This window comes from Melopsittacus undulatus, chromosome 3 (assembly GCF_012275295.1).
Source record: "Melopsittacus undulatus isolate bMelUnd1 chromosome 3, bMelUnd1.mat.Z, whole genome shotgun sequence".
NCBI classification, from domain to species: Eukaryota; Metazoa; Chordata; class Aves; order Psittaciformes; family Psittaculidae; genus Melopsittacus; species Melopsittacus undulatus.
This window is the reverse complement of record NC_047529.1, coordinates 1149047-1161929: the sequence shown is the minus strand read 5'-3', so window position 1 is coordinate 1161929 and position 12883 is coordinate 1149047. Positions and strand designations below refer to the sequence as shown.

The 12883-nt window shown below is 60.1% G+C and overlaps 1 protein-coding gene across 1 annotated transcript; it reads left to right on the top strand.

Moving 5' to 3' along the window:
* The first annotated feature begins 41 nt into the window (after window positions 1–41).
* FBLN7 (fibulin 7) lies at window positions 42–8018 on the top strand. The gene is made up of 8 exons (XM_034060684.1): window positions 42–164; window positions 1658–1817; window positions 2966–3136; window positions 3735–3860; window positions 3938–4075; window positions 4567–4704; window positions 5903–6041; window positions 6701–8018. Exons 1-8 carry the CDS (start codon window positions 81–83, stop codon window positions 7071–7073), a joined length of 1329 nt encoding a protein of 442 aa, XP_033916575.1. The 5' UTR covers window positions 42–80; the 3' UTR covers window positions 7074–8018.
* Window positions 8019–12883: the final 4865 nt, after the last annotated feature.

The following is a 12883-nucleotide window of genomic DNA, read 5'->3' as shown; positions in this document are numbered from 1 at the left end:
TCCTCCTCCCCGGGGGCGGAGCGGGGCGGGAGCGCGCCCGGGGCTGCCCGTGCGCGCACGGAGCGCGCGGCCGCCGGACCATGCCGGGCCCGCGGGGCCGCGCTCCGCTGCCCCCAACGCTGCTGCTGCTGCTGCTGCTGCTGCCGACCGCGCCGGCCGCGCAGGTGAGCGCGCCCCCGGGCTCCGTGCGCGCCCCCGGGGCTCCCGTCGGGTCCCGTCGGGTCCGGGGGCTCCGCTTTCCCCAGCGCACCGGGAGCGGAGCCCCCTCCGGTTCTGTGGCACAGAGGGGTTTGTGGTGCTCAGCATCCCCCCGGTTCTGTGGCACAGAGGGGTTTGTGGTGCTCAGCATCCCCCGGTCCTATGGCACAGAGGGGTTTGTGGTGCTCAGCATCCCCGGTTCTGTGGCACAGAGGGGTTTGTGGTGCTCAGCATCCCCCCGGTTCTGTGGCACAGAGGGGTTTGTGGTGCTCAGCATCCCGTTGGTCCTGTGGCACAGAGGGGTTTGTGGTGCTCAGCATCCCCCCGTTCTGTGGCACAGAGGGGTTTGTGGTGCTCAGCATCCCCCGGTCCTGTGGCACAGAGGGGTTTGTGATGCTCAGCATCCCCCCGTTCTGTGGCACAGAGGGGTTTGTGGTGCTCAGCATCCCCCCCGTTCTATGGCACAGAGGGGTTTGTGATGCTCAGCATCCCCCCGTTCTGTGGCACAGAGGGGTTTGTGGTGCTCAGCATCCCCCCGTTCTGTGGCACAGAGGGGTTTGTGGTGCTCAGCATCCCCCGGCTCCCACCGGTCCCGGAGCTGCCCCGGTCCGCACAGAGTCCGTTACCGGAGCCAGGGCTCGCCCCACACCTCCCGTCCTCCGGTGCGGGCACCCGGGGCTGCGGGCACCGAGGGGCACATCCCCACCTGTGACCCCAAACAGCACCGGGGGAAGCGGAGCCGGCGCCGGGGCTGGATCCCATCCCCGCTCCGTAAACCCGGGAGCTGTTGGCAATGAGAGGAGCTCTGTGGCTGTGGGGAATGGAATCCCTCGGGCCAGGAGAGCTCCTGTGCCAGCCCCATCCCACAGCCCGAACCCCTTGTGTGCGTGTCTGAGCCCAGAGCTGCCCTGTCCTGCTCAGCCCTCTGTCCTCCACCTTGAAGCCGGTTCCATAGGGAAACCCATGCTAACGGTGCCCATGGGCATGAGTCAGCCCGTGCAGGGCTCGCTGTGCAGGCAGGCAGCCCAGCAGCGCTCCTGGCCCCGGCACAGCTCACAAGACAGCTGTTTTCCTCTTGCTTTGTCATGTGGAAGTGGGACAGGGCTGGAGCTGCAGCAGCAGAACACGGGTTCCAGCATCCATCCCACAGAGGGGCTGGAGCTGCAGCAGCAGAACACGGGTTCCAGCATCCATCCCGCAGAGGGGCTGGAGCTGCAGCAGCAGGACACGGGTTCCAGCATCCATCCCACAGAGGGGCTGGAGCTGCAGCAGCAGAACACGGGTTCCAGCATCCAGCATCCATCCCGCAAGGGGGCTGGAGCTGCAGCAGCAGGACACGGGGTCCAGCATCCATCCCGCACACTGATCCCAGCCCTATGGGTGTTGAGCTCCGGTGCATGCGGTGGGGAAGGGATGGAAGGAAGGGTCGGGGGGTGTTTGACAGCCTCTGTCCCCACAGAGCTGCCTGAGCAGGCAGCAGCTCCTGGCCACCATCCGGCAGATGCAGCAGCTGCTGAAGGGGCAGGAGACTCGGTTCACAGAGGGGCTGCGGGTGATGAAGAGCCGGCTCAGCTCCCTGCATGCATCCCTGGCCAAGGCACCGGCCCCGGCGCTGCCCGGTGAGCACCATCACACACAGCCTGGGGGACAGGGCATGGGCAGCCCTGGGTGCTCGGGGGTGATGGGGCAGGAATGGGCATCCCTGGGGATGGAGGTTGTTCCGTTTGAATGGGAGCGATTCCAGCCTGGAAATGTGTGAGGAGGGGAAAGGTCTGGAGATGCAAAGTGGGGACCTGCAAAGCTGGGTTCAGACTGAAACAGGGGAAGTTCGGGCTGGAGATGAGGCAGAAGCTGTTCCCTGGGAGGGTGCTGAGGCGCTGGCACAGGGTGCCCAGAGAAGCTGTGGCTGCTCCATCCCTGGCAGTGCTCAAGGCCAGGTTGGACACAGGGGCTTGGAGCAGCTGCTCCAGTGGAAGGGGTCCCTGCCCGTGGCAGGGGTTGGAGCTGGAGGTGAAGAGGCTGGAAAACCTTGTCCCCAGCAAAAGAGGAGGTAAAAATGTCACCAAGCCCCTTGCCAGGGATGCTCAGCCCCAGCCTCTGCTGGGCTTTCCTGTGGGGCTGGATAGAGTCACAGAATCCATCAAGCTGGAAAATCCCTTCAAGCTCACCCAGTCCAACCATTCCCAGCCCTGCCAAGGCCACCCCTAACCCATGGCACTGAGGCCTCGTCTCCACGGGCTGTGAACCCTTGCAGGGCCGGTGCCTGCAGCCCTGCCCTGGGCAGCCTGTTCCAATGCCTGAGCACCCTGTGGGGCAGGAATTGTTCCTCAGCTCCATCTAAACCTGCCCTGGTGCAGCTTGAGGCCGGTTCCTCTTGTCCCATCCCTTGTTCCTTGGGAGCAGAGCCCAGCCCCTCCTGGCTCCATCCTCCTGCAGGCACTTGGAGGGAGCCATCAGATCCCCCCTGAGCCTTCTCTTCTCCATCTGAACCCCTCAGCTCCCTCAGCCCTTCCCCATCTCTCTTGTGCTCCAGGCCCTGCTCCAGCTCCATTCCCTTCTCTGGCCCCATCCAGCCCCTCAAGGTCTCTCTTGCAGTGAGGGCCCCATAACCATCAATGAACCTCAGCAAGTCAATATGTGGGGAAGACAACTGTTGAGGGGTTCTTGGAGGAGCTGTGCCTCGGGTAGAGCTGGGATGCAGGACATAACTTGTTCCTCCCTCCAAGCACCCACCTGAACATGACCCCTCTCTGTTGTGTCCCTGCAGCCTCCTGCCCTGCCCTGCAAGCCCCTGCGGATGGGAAGAAGTTTGGCACCAAGTACCTGGTGGAGCACGAGGTTCACTTCACCTGCGACCCAGGGTTCCAGCTGCTGGGCTCCAGCACCAGGACGTGCCAGGCCAATGGCAGCTGGACTGGGCAGGAGCCGCGCTGCACCGGTACTGCCCTGGGATCAGCTGCAGGACAGGGATGGAACCGGGGACATGGGGGGGGACCAGGGTCCACCAATGGGGAGGTACCACAGCCATCCTGGAGTCCTGGTCAGCCGATGTCCAGGGATGCTGCAGCTCCTGTGGTGCTTTGGTGCTTCTGGTCCTCAAGGAAAGGTGGAAATTGCAGCTGGAGCATCACCTGCAGCACAACAGTGGAGATGATGGAGGGGGGAAAGGCATTGGTGCTATTGTGGCTCCTTTGCAGCAGGGAAAATCATAGAATCCCAGCCTGGTTTGGGTTGAAGGGACCTTAAAGCTCCTCCAGCTCCAACCCCTTCCACTGGAGCAGCTGCTCCAAGCCCCTGTGTCCAACCTGGCCTTGAGCACTGCCAGGGATGGGGCAGCCACAGCTTCTCTGGGCACCCTGTGCCAGCGCCTCAGCACCCTCCCAGGGAACAGCTTCTGCCTCAGAGCTCAGCTCAGTCTCTATCACCTTGAAGCCCTATGGCTCTCCGGTGCTGAAGGGTACCGGTGTGTGCAGCATCCCCGTGCCTTGCTTCCCATAACACAATGACATAAACCATGGGTTCTCTTTCCATTGCAGAGATCAGCGAGTGCTCGAGCAGCCCCTGCCAGAACGGGGGCACGTGCCTGGAGGGGCTCAACCAGTTCAAGTGCCTCTGCCCGCAGCAGTGGACTGGGGCCACCTGCCAGCACCAGGCACAGATGGGTGGGTGACCCTATGGGGTGGCTGACACCTATGGGTGTCTCCTGTCACCCACCTCATTGAACCCTATGTGCCCCCAGCTCCTCCTGCCTGGAGCGTCACTGATGACCCAGCCTTCAGCCGCCAGCCCCGCTGTGCACAGATAGACCAGACCCAGCACTGCAGCTGTGAGCCTGGCTTCCACATGAGCGGCACCGCAGCCACCGGTGTCTGCCAGGGTGAGGGCACCAGGATGGGGATGGGGATGAAGGGGATGGGGATGAAGGGGATGGAGGGGATGGGGATGGAGGGGATGGTGGGGATGGGGATAGTGGGGATGGGGATGGGGATGGAGGGGATAGTGGGGATGGAGGGGATGGAGGAGATAGGGATGGGGATGGAGGGGATGGGAATGGAGGGGATGGGGATGGAGGGGATGGGGATGGAGGGGATGGGGATGGAGGGAATAGGGATAGAGGGGATGGGGGGATAGGGATGGAGGGAATGGGGATGGAGGGGATGGGGATGGAGGGGATGGAGATGAAGGGGGTGGGGATGAAGGGGATGGAGATGAAGGGGATGGGGATGAAGGGGATGGGGATGGAGGGGATGGGGATGGGGATGAAGGGGGTGGGGATGAAGGGGATTGGGATGAAGGGGATGGTGATGGAGGGGATGGGGATGGAGGGGATGGGGATGTGCTCTCACCTCTGCACCCGTCTCTCCGCAGACCTCAATGAGTGTGAGGTGTACAAGCTGGACGAGGGGCCCCGGCTCTGTGCTCACGCCTGTGTCAACCTGCCCGGCTCCTACCGCTGCGCCTGCCCCAGTGGGTACGTGCTGCTGGGGGACGGCAAGAGCTGCGAAGGTGAGGAGGGCAGGATGGAACCGTGCCCTGTCCTGGCTTCCACAGCTGCTGCTTTCTGTTTTGTCCCCGTTTTCCTGCTTCTTTACAAGCATTTCTGTGTGTGGGAATCTTGGTGGGATTGCACAGGGAGATGGTGCCCAGGGGGGGAGGGAAATCATCCCAGAACCCAGCCTGGTTTGGGTTGAAGGGAGCTTAAAGCTCCTCCAGCTCCAACCCCTGCCACGGGCAGGGACCCCTTCCACTGGAGCAGCTGCTCCAAGCCCCTGTGTCCAACCTGGCCTTGAGCACTGCCAGGGATGGGGCAGCCACAGCTTCTCTGGGCACCCTGTGCCAGCGCCTCAGCACCCTCCCAGGGAACAGCTTCTGCCTTAGCTCCAACCTGAACTTCCCCTGTTTCAGTCTGAACCCATCACCCCATGTCCTGTCACTCCAGTCCCTAATGAACAGTCCCTCCCCAGCATCCCTGTAGCCCCCTTCAGACACTGGAAGCTGCTCTGAGGTCTCCAGCAGCTTCTCTTCTCCAGCCCCAGCTTTCTCAGCCTGGTCCCTTCCACATCCCCAAGGAGAGTTAAAGCCAAGGATTACATGGGAAGGGCTCAGCAGCTCCTCCAGAACCAGGGGCGCTGGGGAGAGGGCTGAGAGCAGTGCAGGGGAGCAGTGGGTAGGGATGGTGGTGGCCAGAGCTACCTGTGTGATGTCTCCTTCTGGAAAAGAGGGATCTGGGGGCTATAAAGGGTTGATTATTGCAGTTCAGAGGGAGAAAACTCACACTTCCTCCTTTCCTCCTCCATTTACTCCTTTCCTCCCCATTTCTGCCTCTTCCAAAGTATCTAATGCTCCAAAGTACCTAACGCTCCCAGCAGGTATCAGCATTCCAAGCTCCTGTTTCCATTGCCAGGTACCTCAGTGCTTACAAAGGCTTTGGTAAATAGAGATGGTGTTTGCAAACAAGTAGGTGCAGAGTTGGGGAGCTGAGCCCCCCCTGCTGCTGTGAGCAGTGGTGTTAACCCTGGCCTAGGGCAGAGCTCAGGGGGAGCAGAGCAGGCACAGGCAGGGTTTGGGGGGATTCAGGTGTTTTCAGCCACCTCCCTTTGATCCCATTTGATGTCTGACCCATTCCAAGGTGTCTTTGCCTCCTCCATGAGGTGGGCTCCAGGTCTCTGATGAGCCTGACCTGGTGCCCACCCCTGTTTTACAGACATCGATGAGTGTGCTCTGTCCCAGGACAACTGCACCAGGGGAACAACCTGCATCAACACTGGGGGGGGCTTCCAGTGTGTGAGCCCCCAGTGCCCCCCGCCTGCTGGCAACGTCACCTATGTCAAGACATCACCCTTGTAAGTGCAGTGGGGAGCAAAGCCTGGTCCTGCTTTCATAGAACCCCAGCCTGGGTTGGGTTGAAGGGACCTCAAAGCTCCTCCAGCTCCAACCCCTGCCACAGGCAGGGACCCCTTCCACTGGAGCAGCTGCTCCAAGCCCCTGTGTCCAACCTGGCCTTGAGCACTGCCAGGGATGGGGCAGCCACAGCTTCTCTGGGCACCCTGTGCCAGCGCCTCAGCACCCTCACAGGGAACAGCTTCTGCCTCAGAGCTCAGCTCAGGCTCCCCTGTTCTGGCAGGTTCAAGCCATTCCCCTTGGCCTGTCCCTACATCCCTTGTCCCAAGCCCCTCTCCAGCTTTCCTGCAGCCCCTTTAGGCACTGGAGCTGCTCTCAGCTCTCCCCTTCAGGAGCCTTCTCTTGTCCAGGCTGCCCCAGCCCAGCTCTCTCAGCCTGGCTCCAGAGCAGAGCTGCTCCAGCCCTCACAGCAGCTCCATGCCCTCCTCTGGCCTCGCTCCATCAGCTCCAGGTCCCTCTGGTGCTGCTGCCCCAGAGCTGGGGTGCTGGGTCCTAAACCCACATGTAGCATCCCCACAGATACACCACCACTGAGGTGTGGGATATGGGCCCAGCATCCCTGCTGCCCCCATAAACCCTCCCCATGTCTTTCCCTTTGCAGCCAGTGCGAGCGCAACCCCTGCCCGATGGAGAGCCGCTCGTGCCACCAAGCCCCCAAAACCATCTCCTTCCATTACCTTCCGCTGCCATCCGGGGTGCTGACCCCCACCCCACTGTTCCGCATGGCCACGGCAGCAGCCCCCGGCCGGCCCGGCCCCGACAGCCTCCGCTTTGGCATCGCCGGTGGCAACAACCGCGGGCGCTTCGTGATGCAGCGCTCAGACCGGCACACGGGGGAGCTCATCCTGGTGCAGAGCCTGCAGGGCCCCCAGACCATCCAGGTGGATGTGGACATGACCGAGTACCTGGATCGTGTCTTCCAGGCCAAGCACGTGTCCAGGATCACCATCTTCGTGTCTGCCTATGAGTTTTAGGGCAGGTGGCAGCCGGGGGGGTCCCTGCGCAGCATCCCCTGCATGGAAGCGCCGGCCCTGGTGGTGGGTGTCCAACAGGAGCTCCAGGTGACATCCCATATGGAAGCCTCTCTGCATCCCCCCTCTGCATTGAGGTTGTTCTTTGGCACCACCTGTACTGGGGGGAAAGAGGGTAATGAGGTGCAGAAGGGATCAGGTGCAGGTTACCTGCTCACAGTCGCACCTGAGGCTCCACAAGGACAGTGTCCCACAGCCTCAGTGCCTGCACAGCACAGAAAGCAGTGGGTAGAAACCATGGCTCTTACTGCCTTTTAATTCCTTTATTTGATAGGAAATAAGTTAAAGTGGTGCATGCAGGAGGAGGGAGGCTCATAGCAGGTACTGCTCTCCCCCCCGCTGGCTCGGGCCTGCGTGCACTGACCCCAGTCCTGTTAAAACACAGAGGCATGGGTTGGGTTGGAAGGGACCTTAAAGCTCCTCCAGCCCCAACCCCTGCCATGGGCAGGGACCCCTTCCACTGGAGCAGCTGCTCCAAGCCCCAAGCTCTGCTCCCCTTTGGATGAGAAACCCCACAGCAGCCTGCATAGAGGGGTTGGTCTGGGGTTCCCATCCCCTGGGATTGACTGGGACTGGATAAATCCGTGGATCCATGAGTGGATCCATGCTGGAGGGAGCAGAGATGTGACTCTCGTTTCTCCATGGGGCACAGCCTCACCCTGCTGTGTGTACGCAGCAATGGGGATAGCAGGGGTTTGGCTGGAAACCATTCCAGGGGGAGGGACACGCACATGGACCCCCCTCCCTGGCCTTGCTCTCTTCCCCTCAGCACTTGGTGCTTGTCCATGTTAACCACAACCCTGCCCAACGTTATGCATGTTCTCTGTTACGCTGGTTTAGTACCATGATATAACCTCTGAGCAGAATAAAGTACCCAAAGCACGTGTGGATGGGGGTGATGCTCACCCATGGGGGACTCGGGGTCTGTGGGGCAAGAACCTGTCTCTGTCCTGTTTCTGCCTTATGTTGCCCCCAAAATGCAGTGGGGCAGAATTTCCTTGGGATTTGATGCTGCTTCCACTAAATCCTTCCCACTCTTTGCCCCACTGACTCCAATCTGTGCTGCATCGATCGGGGATGGAGCTCCTGGGGTTTTGCTGGGGGGGGAATACGGCTTTTCCATGGAGCTCGGGAGGGAGGCAGGACCTTTCCCCACAGAACAAGAGGGGACATTCAGTGCCTGCTCCTCAGCACAGGGCTGCTGGATCCCGATCCCGGCGGATGGAGGATGTTTGGGTTGGCGGCTGCTCCGGTGGGATGGTGGAGCTGGGCAGGGAAAATGCATCCCAGGCTTGTGCTGGGGGAGGGAGATGGAAACCCAGCTCGGAGAACAACCCAGGCATGGAATTAATGCTCTTCTGAGGGGGGAGCAGCAGGAGCTGGGAGCTGCCACCTTCATCTGGGGGTGGTGGAGACCCAAGGCAGGACACAGACCAGGGGAGCATCAGGAGAGAAGGGAATGGCTGGATGGGATCTCCTTCAGAGTGGGCTGTGATGTCCCCTCCTCTTGGATCCCTTTGTCCTGCCGAGGACACCCTTTAATCCTGGGGTGATTGAGGGACTGTCACCATGCAGATGGCATCAGGATGGGGAAGGAGGCAGCTTTCTGTACCTGGCCTGGGTTTATTTCCCTTGCTGGGCATCATCACAGGAGGGCCAGGGAATGGGCAGGACAAGCCACTGCACTGCTCTGCTGTGTACCTGCATCCTGGGATGCCTCGAGAACAGGCAATGAGGTTTTCCTTGGAGCTGCCCAGATTCCAGCCAAGTCATGTTCCATCCAGGAAAGGGAGCAGTTATCCTCATGAACCCGGCTCTGCACGTGGTCTGAATTAGCCTGTGATAAAAGCAGTGCTGTGGCACACGTCCTCACACAGCACCAACACTGGGACACAGAAACCAGAGCAGGAAAGGAGCTGAAAGGGAAAGGAATGTTCTATTGGATGATGTTTTTAGGAGAGGATGGACAGAAGGCTTTGGGAAAGGAGTTATGAGGAAGAAGGCTGCAGAGGGAGCAGCCCAGAGCCTGTGCTTTGCCAGAGTGCTGCAGTTGTCCAGCCTGGTTGGCTGTGCTTCTGTTACTGTGATACAGGGATGATAAAGGAAACCTGCCCTTGGCGATGTGCTCCTCAAGAGGAGGGCTGGGATGTGGCATAGCAGCTCCTGGTGCCTCACCTCTGTTGTCTCCATCACCCGCTCCGTGTTTCATCATCCCTGCCCTTGCCAGGCGCTGGGAGCCAAACCCAGTTCCTGATGGGCAGAATAGTTTCCATGTGATGCTTTCCCAGCTAATGAGGCTGGAGACGGGCGCCTGGAGCTGCTCTTCCTCCCAGCACAGGGGAACTGGTTTCCCCTCTCCATCCGCACTGGACTGTGCTCCCAGCCACATCCCACCGGCCTGCAGAGCCAGGCCTGGGGCTGGGGAGCTCGGCTCTGTCCTGGCTGCACAGCTGAGGTCAGCTCTGCAGGCTCTGGCTGGGGCTGCAGGCTCTGGCCAGTGGCTGAGCTGACTCAAGAGGTTTTGTTCCCCTCCCAGAGCAGCCACTCTGGCATCCTGCACACTTCCTGAGCCTGGGATGTGCCGAGAGGCTCTTCTGGCCCTGGGAATACAACTGCTATTCGGGATAAGCCTTTGTATTTTCAAGGTTGGGGGGGGATGTGCTCCCTCTCCTCTTCACCCCATGGAGGGAGATGAGTCCCGACCTCAGGGCAGGGGTGAGAGGAGGTGACTACAGCTTCATGTCCTGTTTTCTCCTCCTCATCCTCCTCCAAAATACACTCAATGGGGCTTTCCCTGCTGGGCATCCCAAGTGCTGAGCATCCCTGAGCTTCAACTCCCTTCAGCCTGAGGAGATTAAGACAAGTGTGACCAGCAGCTTGACGGAGGGGATCCTGCCCCTCTGCTCTGCTCCATGAGACCCCACTTGCAGCCCTGTGTGCAGTGTTGGTGTCCTCAGCATAAGGACATGGAGCTGCTGGAGCAAGTCCAGAGGAGGCCACGAGGATGCTCAGGGGCTGCAGCACCTCCTGTATGGAGCCAGGCTGAGAACATTGGGGCTGTTCAGCCTGGAGAAGAGAAGCTGCGTGGAGACCTCAGAGCAGCTTCCAGTGTCTGAAGGGGCTACAGGGATGCTGGAGAGGGACTGTTCATTAGGGACTGTAGTGGCAGGACAAGGGGTGATGGGTTCAGACTGGAACAGGAGCTCAGGTTGGAGCTAAGGCAGAAGCTGTTCCCTGGGAGGGTGCTGAGGCGCTGGCACAGGGTGCCCAGAGAAGCTGTGGCTGCCCCATCCCTGGCAGTGCTCAAGGCCAGGTTGGACACAGGGGCTTGGAGCAGCTGCTCCAGTGGAAGGGGTCCCTGCCCGTGGCAGGGGTTGGAGCTGGAGGAGCTTTGAGGTCCCTTGCAATCTGAACCATTCTCTATGAGTCTATGAGATACATCTCTGCAAGCAGAATAACTCTCTTTCCTGCATAAAACTGCAGGTTAAAATCTGAGTTTTATTACCCCGAGAAGCCAAAACACTCATTAATCCCATTATGGGCTTTGATGAAGAGCTGAATCACAGCTCTATTTGTTATGGTTGCTAGGTATGTTGCTACATCCCCCGATCCCAATGTGTCTGTGATGTCCTGGTGTGGACATCAGGGTTAGCTGCTGTTGCCAAATCCAGCTGTATTTTGGGGAAAAGAAGAAAAGAGCCATTGAGGAGCAGCTTGGGAGTGTAACTCCCTGACAACACAAGCACATGGAGGGGTATGGAAGCAAACAGCCACACACTGCTCCTGCAGGCACCGTTCTGGTTGAAACCAGTGAATCCCAGACTGGTTTGGGTGGGAAGGGACACAGAGTTCATCTAATTCCACTCCCCAAGCCATGAGCAGGGAATACCATGGATGCTGCACATGCTGCAAGAAACCAGGAGCCAGGTTTTGGTCCATCTTTAAACCACCTTTTTCCATCCAGGGAGATGCTGCTGAGCCCTGCAGGTGCTGGCTCCACACACACACACACACACTGAGCTGTGCTAATTAGCTATAATTAGCCCTAATGAACCTCAGTGCCCACCTGAGGCATCACCTCCACCACTTCCATGCTCCCCAGGGCCCTGTGTGTGTCCCTGAGCTGCAGAAGAACAGGTTTAATGCTTGAGTTGGTTCCTGATTTGACTCTGACCTCCCATCTCCATGAGCTCTGTGTGATGGGATGGACCCTTAGGCGAAGCTGCCCCACTCACCCTATGTGAGGCAATGGAGATGGCTCCTTCCTCATGGATGGGAGGCTGCAATTCGCCTCAGAGAAGGGAAAAACATCCCTCCCGAAGGGAACCGATGCGGGTGTTCTGTCTTCTTTATTTGCTGCTAGCATTGCTGGCACTGGAAAAACAGAGTCATATGTCCCAAGAAGCCCTGTTAGCCAAGGAGACGGGGCTGTAAAGGAAAATAAGTTGATGTAACTTGGGATTTGTCCAGAAAGCTTTGACAAAGTCCCTCAGAAGACAACATTGAGGGGAAAACCGGTTGGAGAGCAGCAAACAAGGGTCTCCTGGGGGCTGTGGAGTGCTAGGATCAGCAGAACCAGAGCAGGGATGCACGTCCAGCTCTGGCAGGTGGGATATGTCCAGCCTGGGGTGCTGTAAACACACACATGAAGGTTATGGATGATGAGCAATGAGAGACAACATCTGCAGCAGGAGCATCCCGAGATGGGGATGAATGTGGGGCTGCAGAGGAGCATGGGGAATTCAGCACCAGTGTGGAGCAACACATGGAGAGCTGCTGCTTGTCCTGCTGGATCATGGAGGATATGCAATTCCAGACTGGTTTGTGTTGGAAGGGAGCTTAAAGCTCATTCAGCCACGGGTAGGGACACCTTCCACTAGAGCAGGTTGCTCCGAGACCCTGTGTCCAACCTGGCCTTGTGTTCATCCCTATTGGCTTCCACAATGCTCTTCAGCATTCCATGCCTTAACAGAGGCAGCTCCATTAAGCGACCTGATGGCTCCCTCCAAGTGCCTGCAGGAGGATGGAGCCAGGAGGGGCTGGGCTCTGCTCCCAAGGAACAAGGGATGGGACAAGAGGAACCGGCCTCAAGCTGCACCAGGGCAGGTTTAGATGGAGCTGAGGAACAATTCCTGCCCCACAGGGTGCTCAGGCATTGGAACAGGCTGCCCAGGGCAGGGCTGCAGGCACCGGCCCTGCAAGGGTTCACAGCCCGTGGAGACGAGGCCTCAGTGCCATGGGTTAGGGGTGGCCTTGGCAGGGCTGGGAATGGTTGGACTGGGTGAGCTTGAAGGGATTTTCCAGCCTCACCGGTTCCATGCCTGTACTGGGGGTTCTCAATGGGTTCCTACGGTGCTGCACGGCCCCGTTAACGAACCGGCGCTCACCGGGGTCTGTTCCCGAGCTCCGGGCCCCGTCTCCCGTCCCTGAGCCCGTCCTGAGGTACCTGAGGTACCCGGATGTAACCGGTGGTGGGGGGGGCGCTGTTCCGCACAGGGGGCGGGGCCGGGCGGAAGCGGCGCGGGGACAAGGGGCGGGGCTTGCCGTGCCCGGAAGCGCCGTGCCGGGCGGCGCCCGCCGTGCCCCCCCCCCCCCCCGAACCTCCGGGCCGGGCGCGCGCACGCGCATGACGCCATCCCGCACACCTCAGCGGGAGCGCGCACGGCGGCCGAAGCGTGTCCGAGGGGGGGGGCGTGGCCCCGCCGCGCTCGCCCTACGTCACGACGGCCGTGACGGACGTGCGGCCTCCACCA

What these genes read in the sequence shown, in the direction of transcription:
- FBLN7 (XM_034060684.1), top strand. Translation starts at nt 81, where the DNA reads ATGCCGGGCCCGCGGGGCCGCGCTCCGCTGCCCCCAACGCTGCTGCTG. An exon ending in CCAGCACCAGGCACAGATGG is followed by an intron (nt 3,861 to 3,937) that starts GTGGGTGACCCT and finishes ATGTGCCCCCAG; the next exon opens with CTCCTCCTGCCTGGAGCGTC. An exon ending in TATGTCAAGACATCACCCTT is followed by an intron (nt 6,042 to 6,700) that starts GTAAGTGCAGTG and finishes TTCCCTTTGCAG; the next exon opens with CCAGTGCGAGCGCAACCCCT.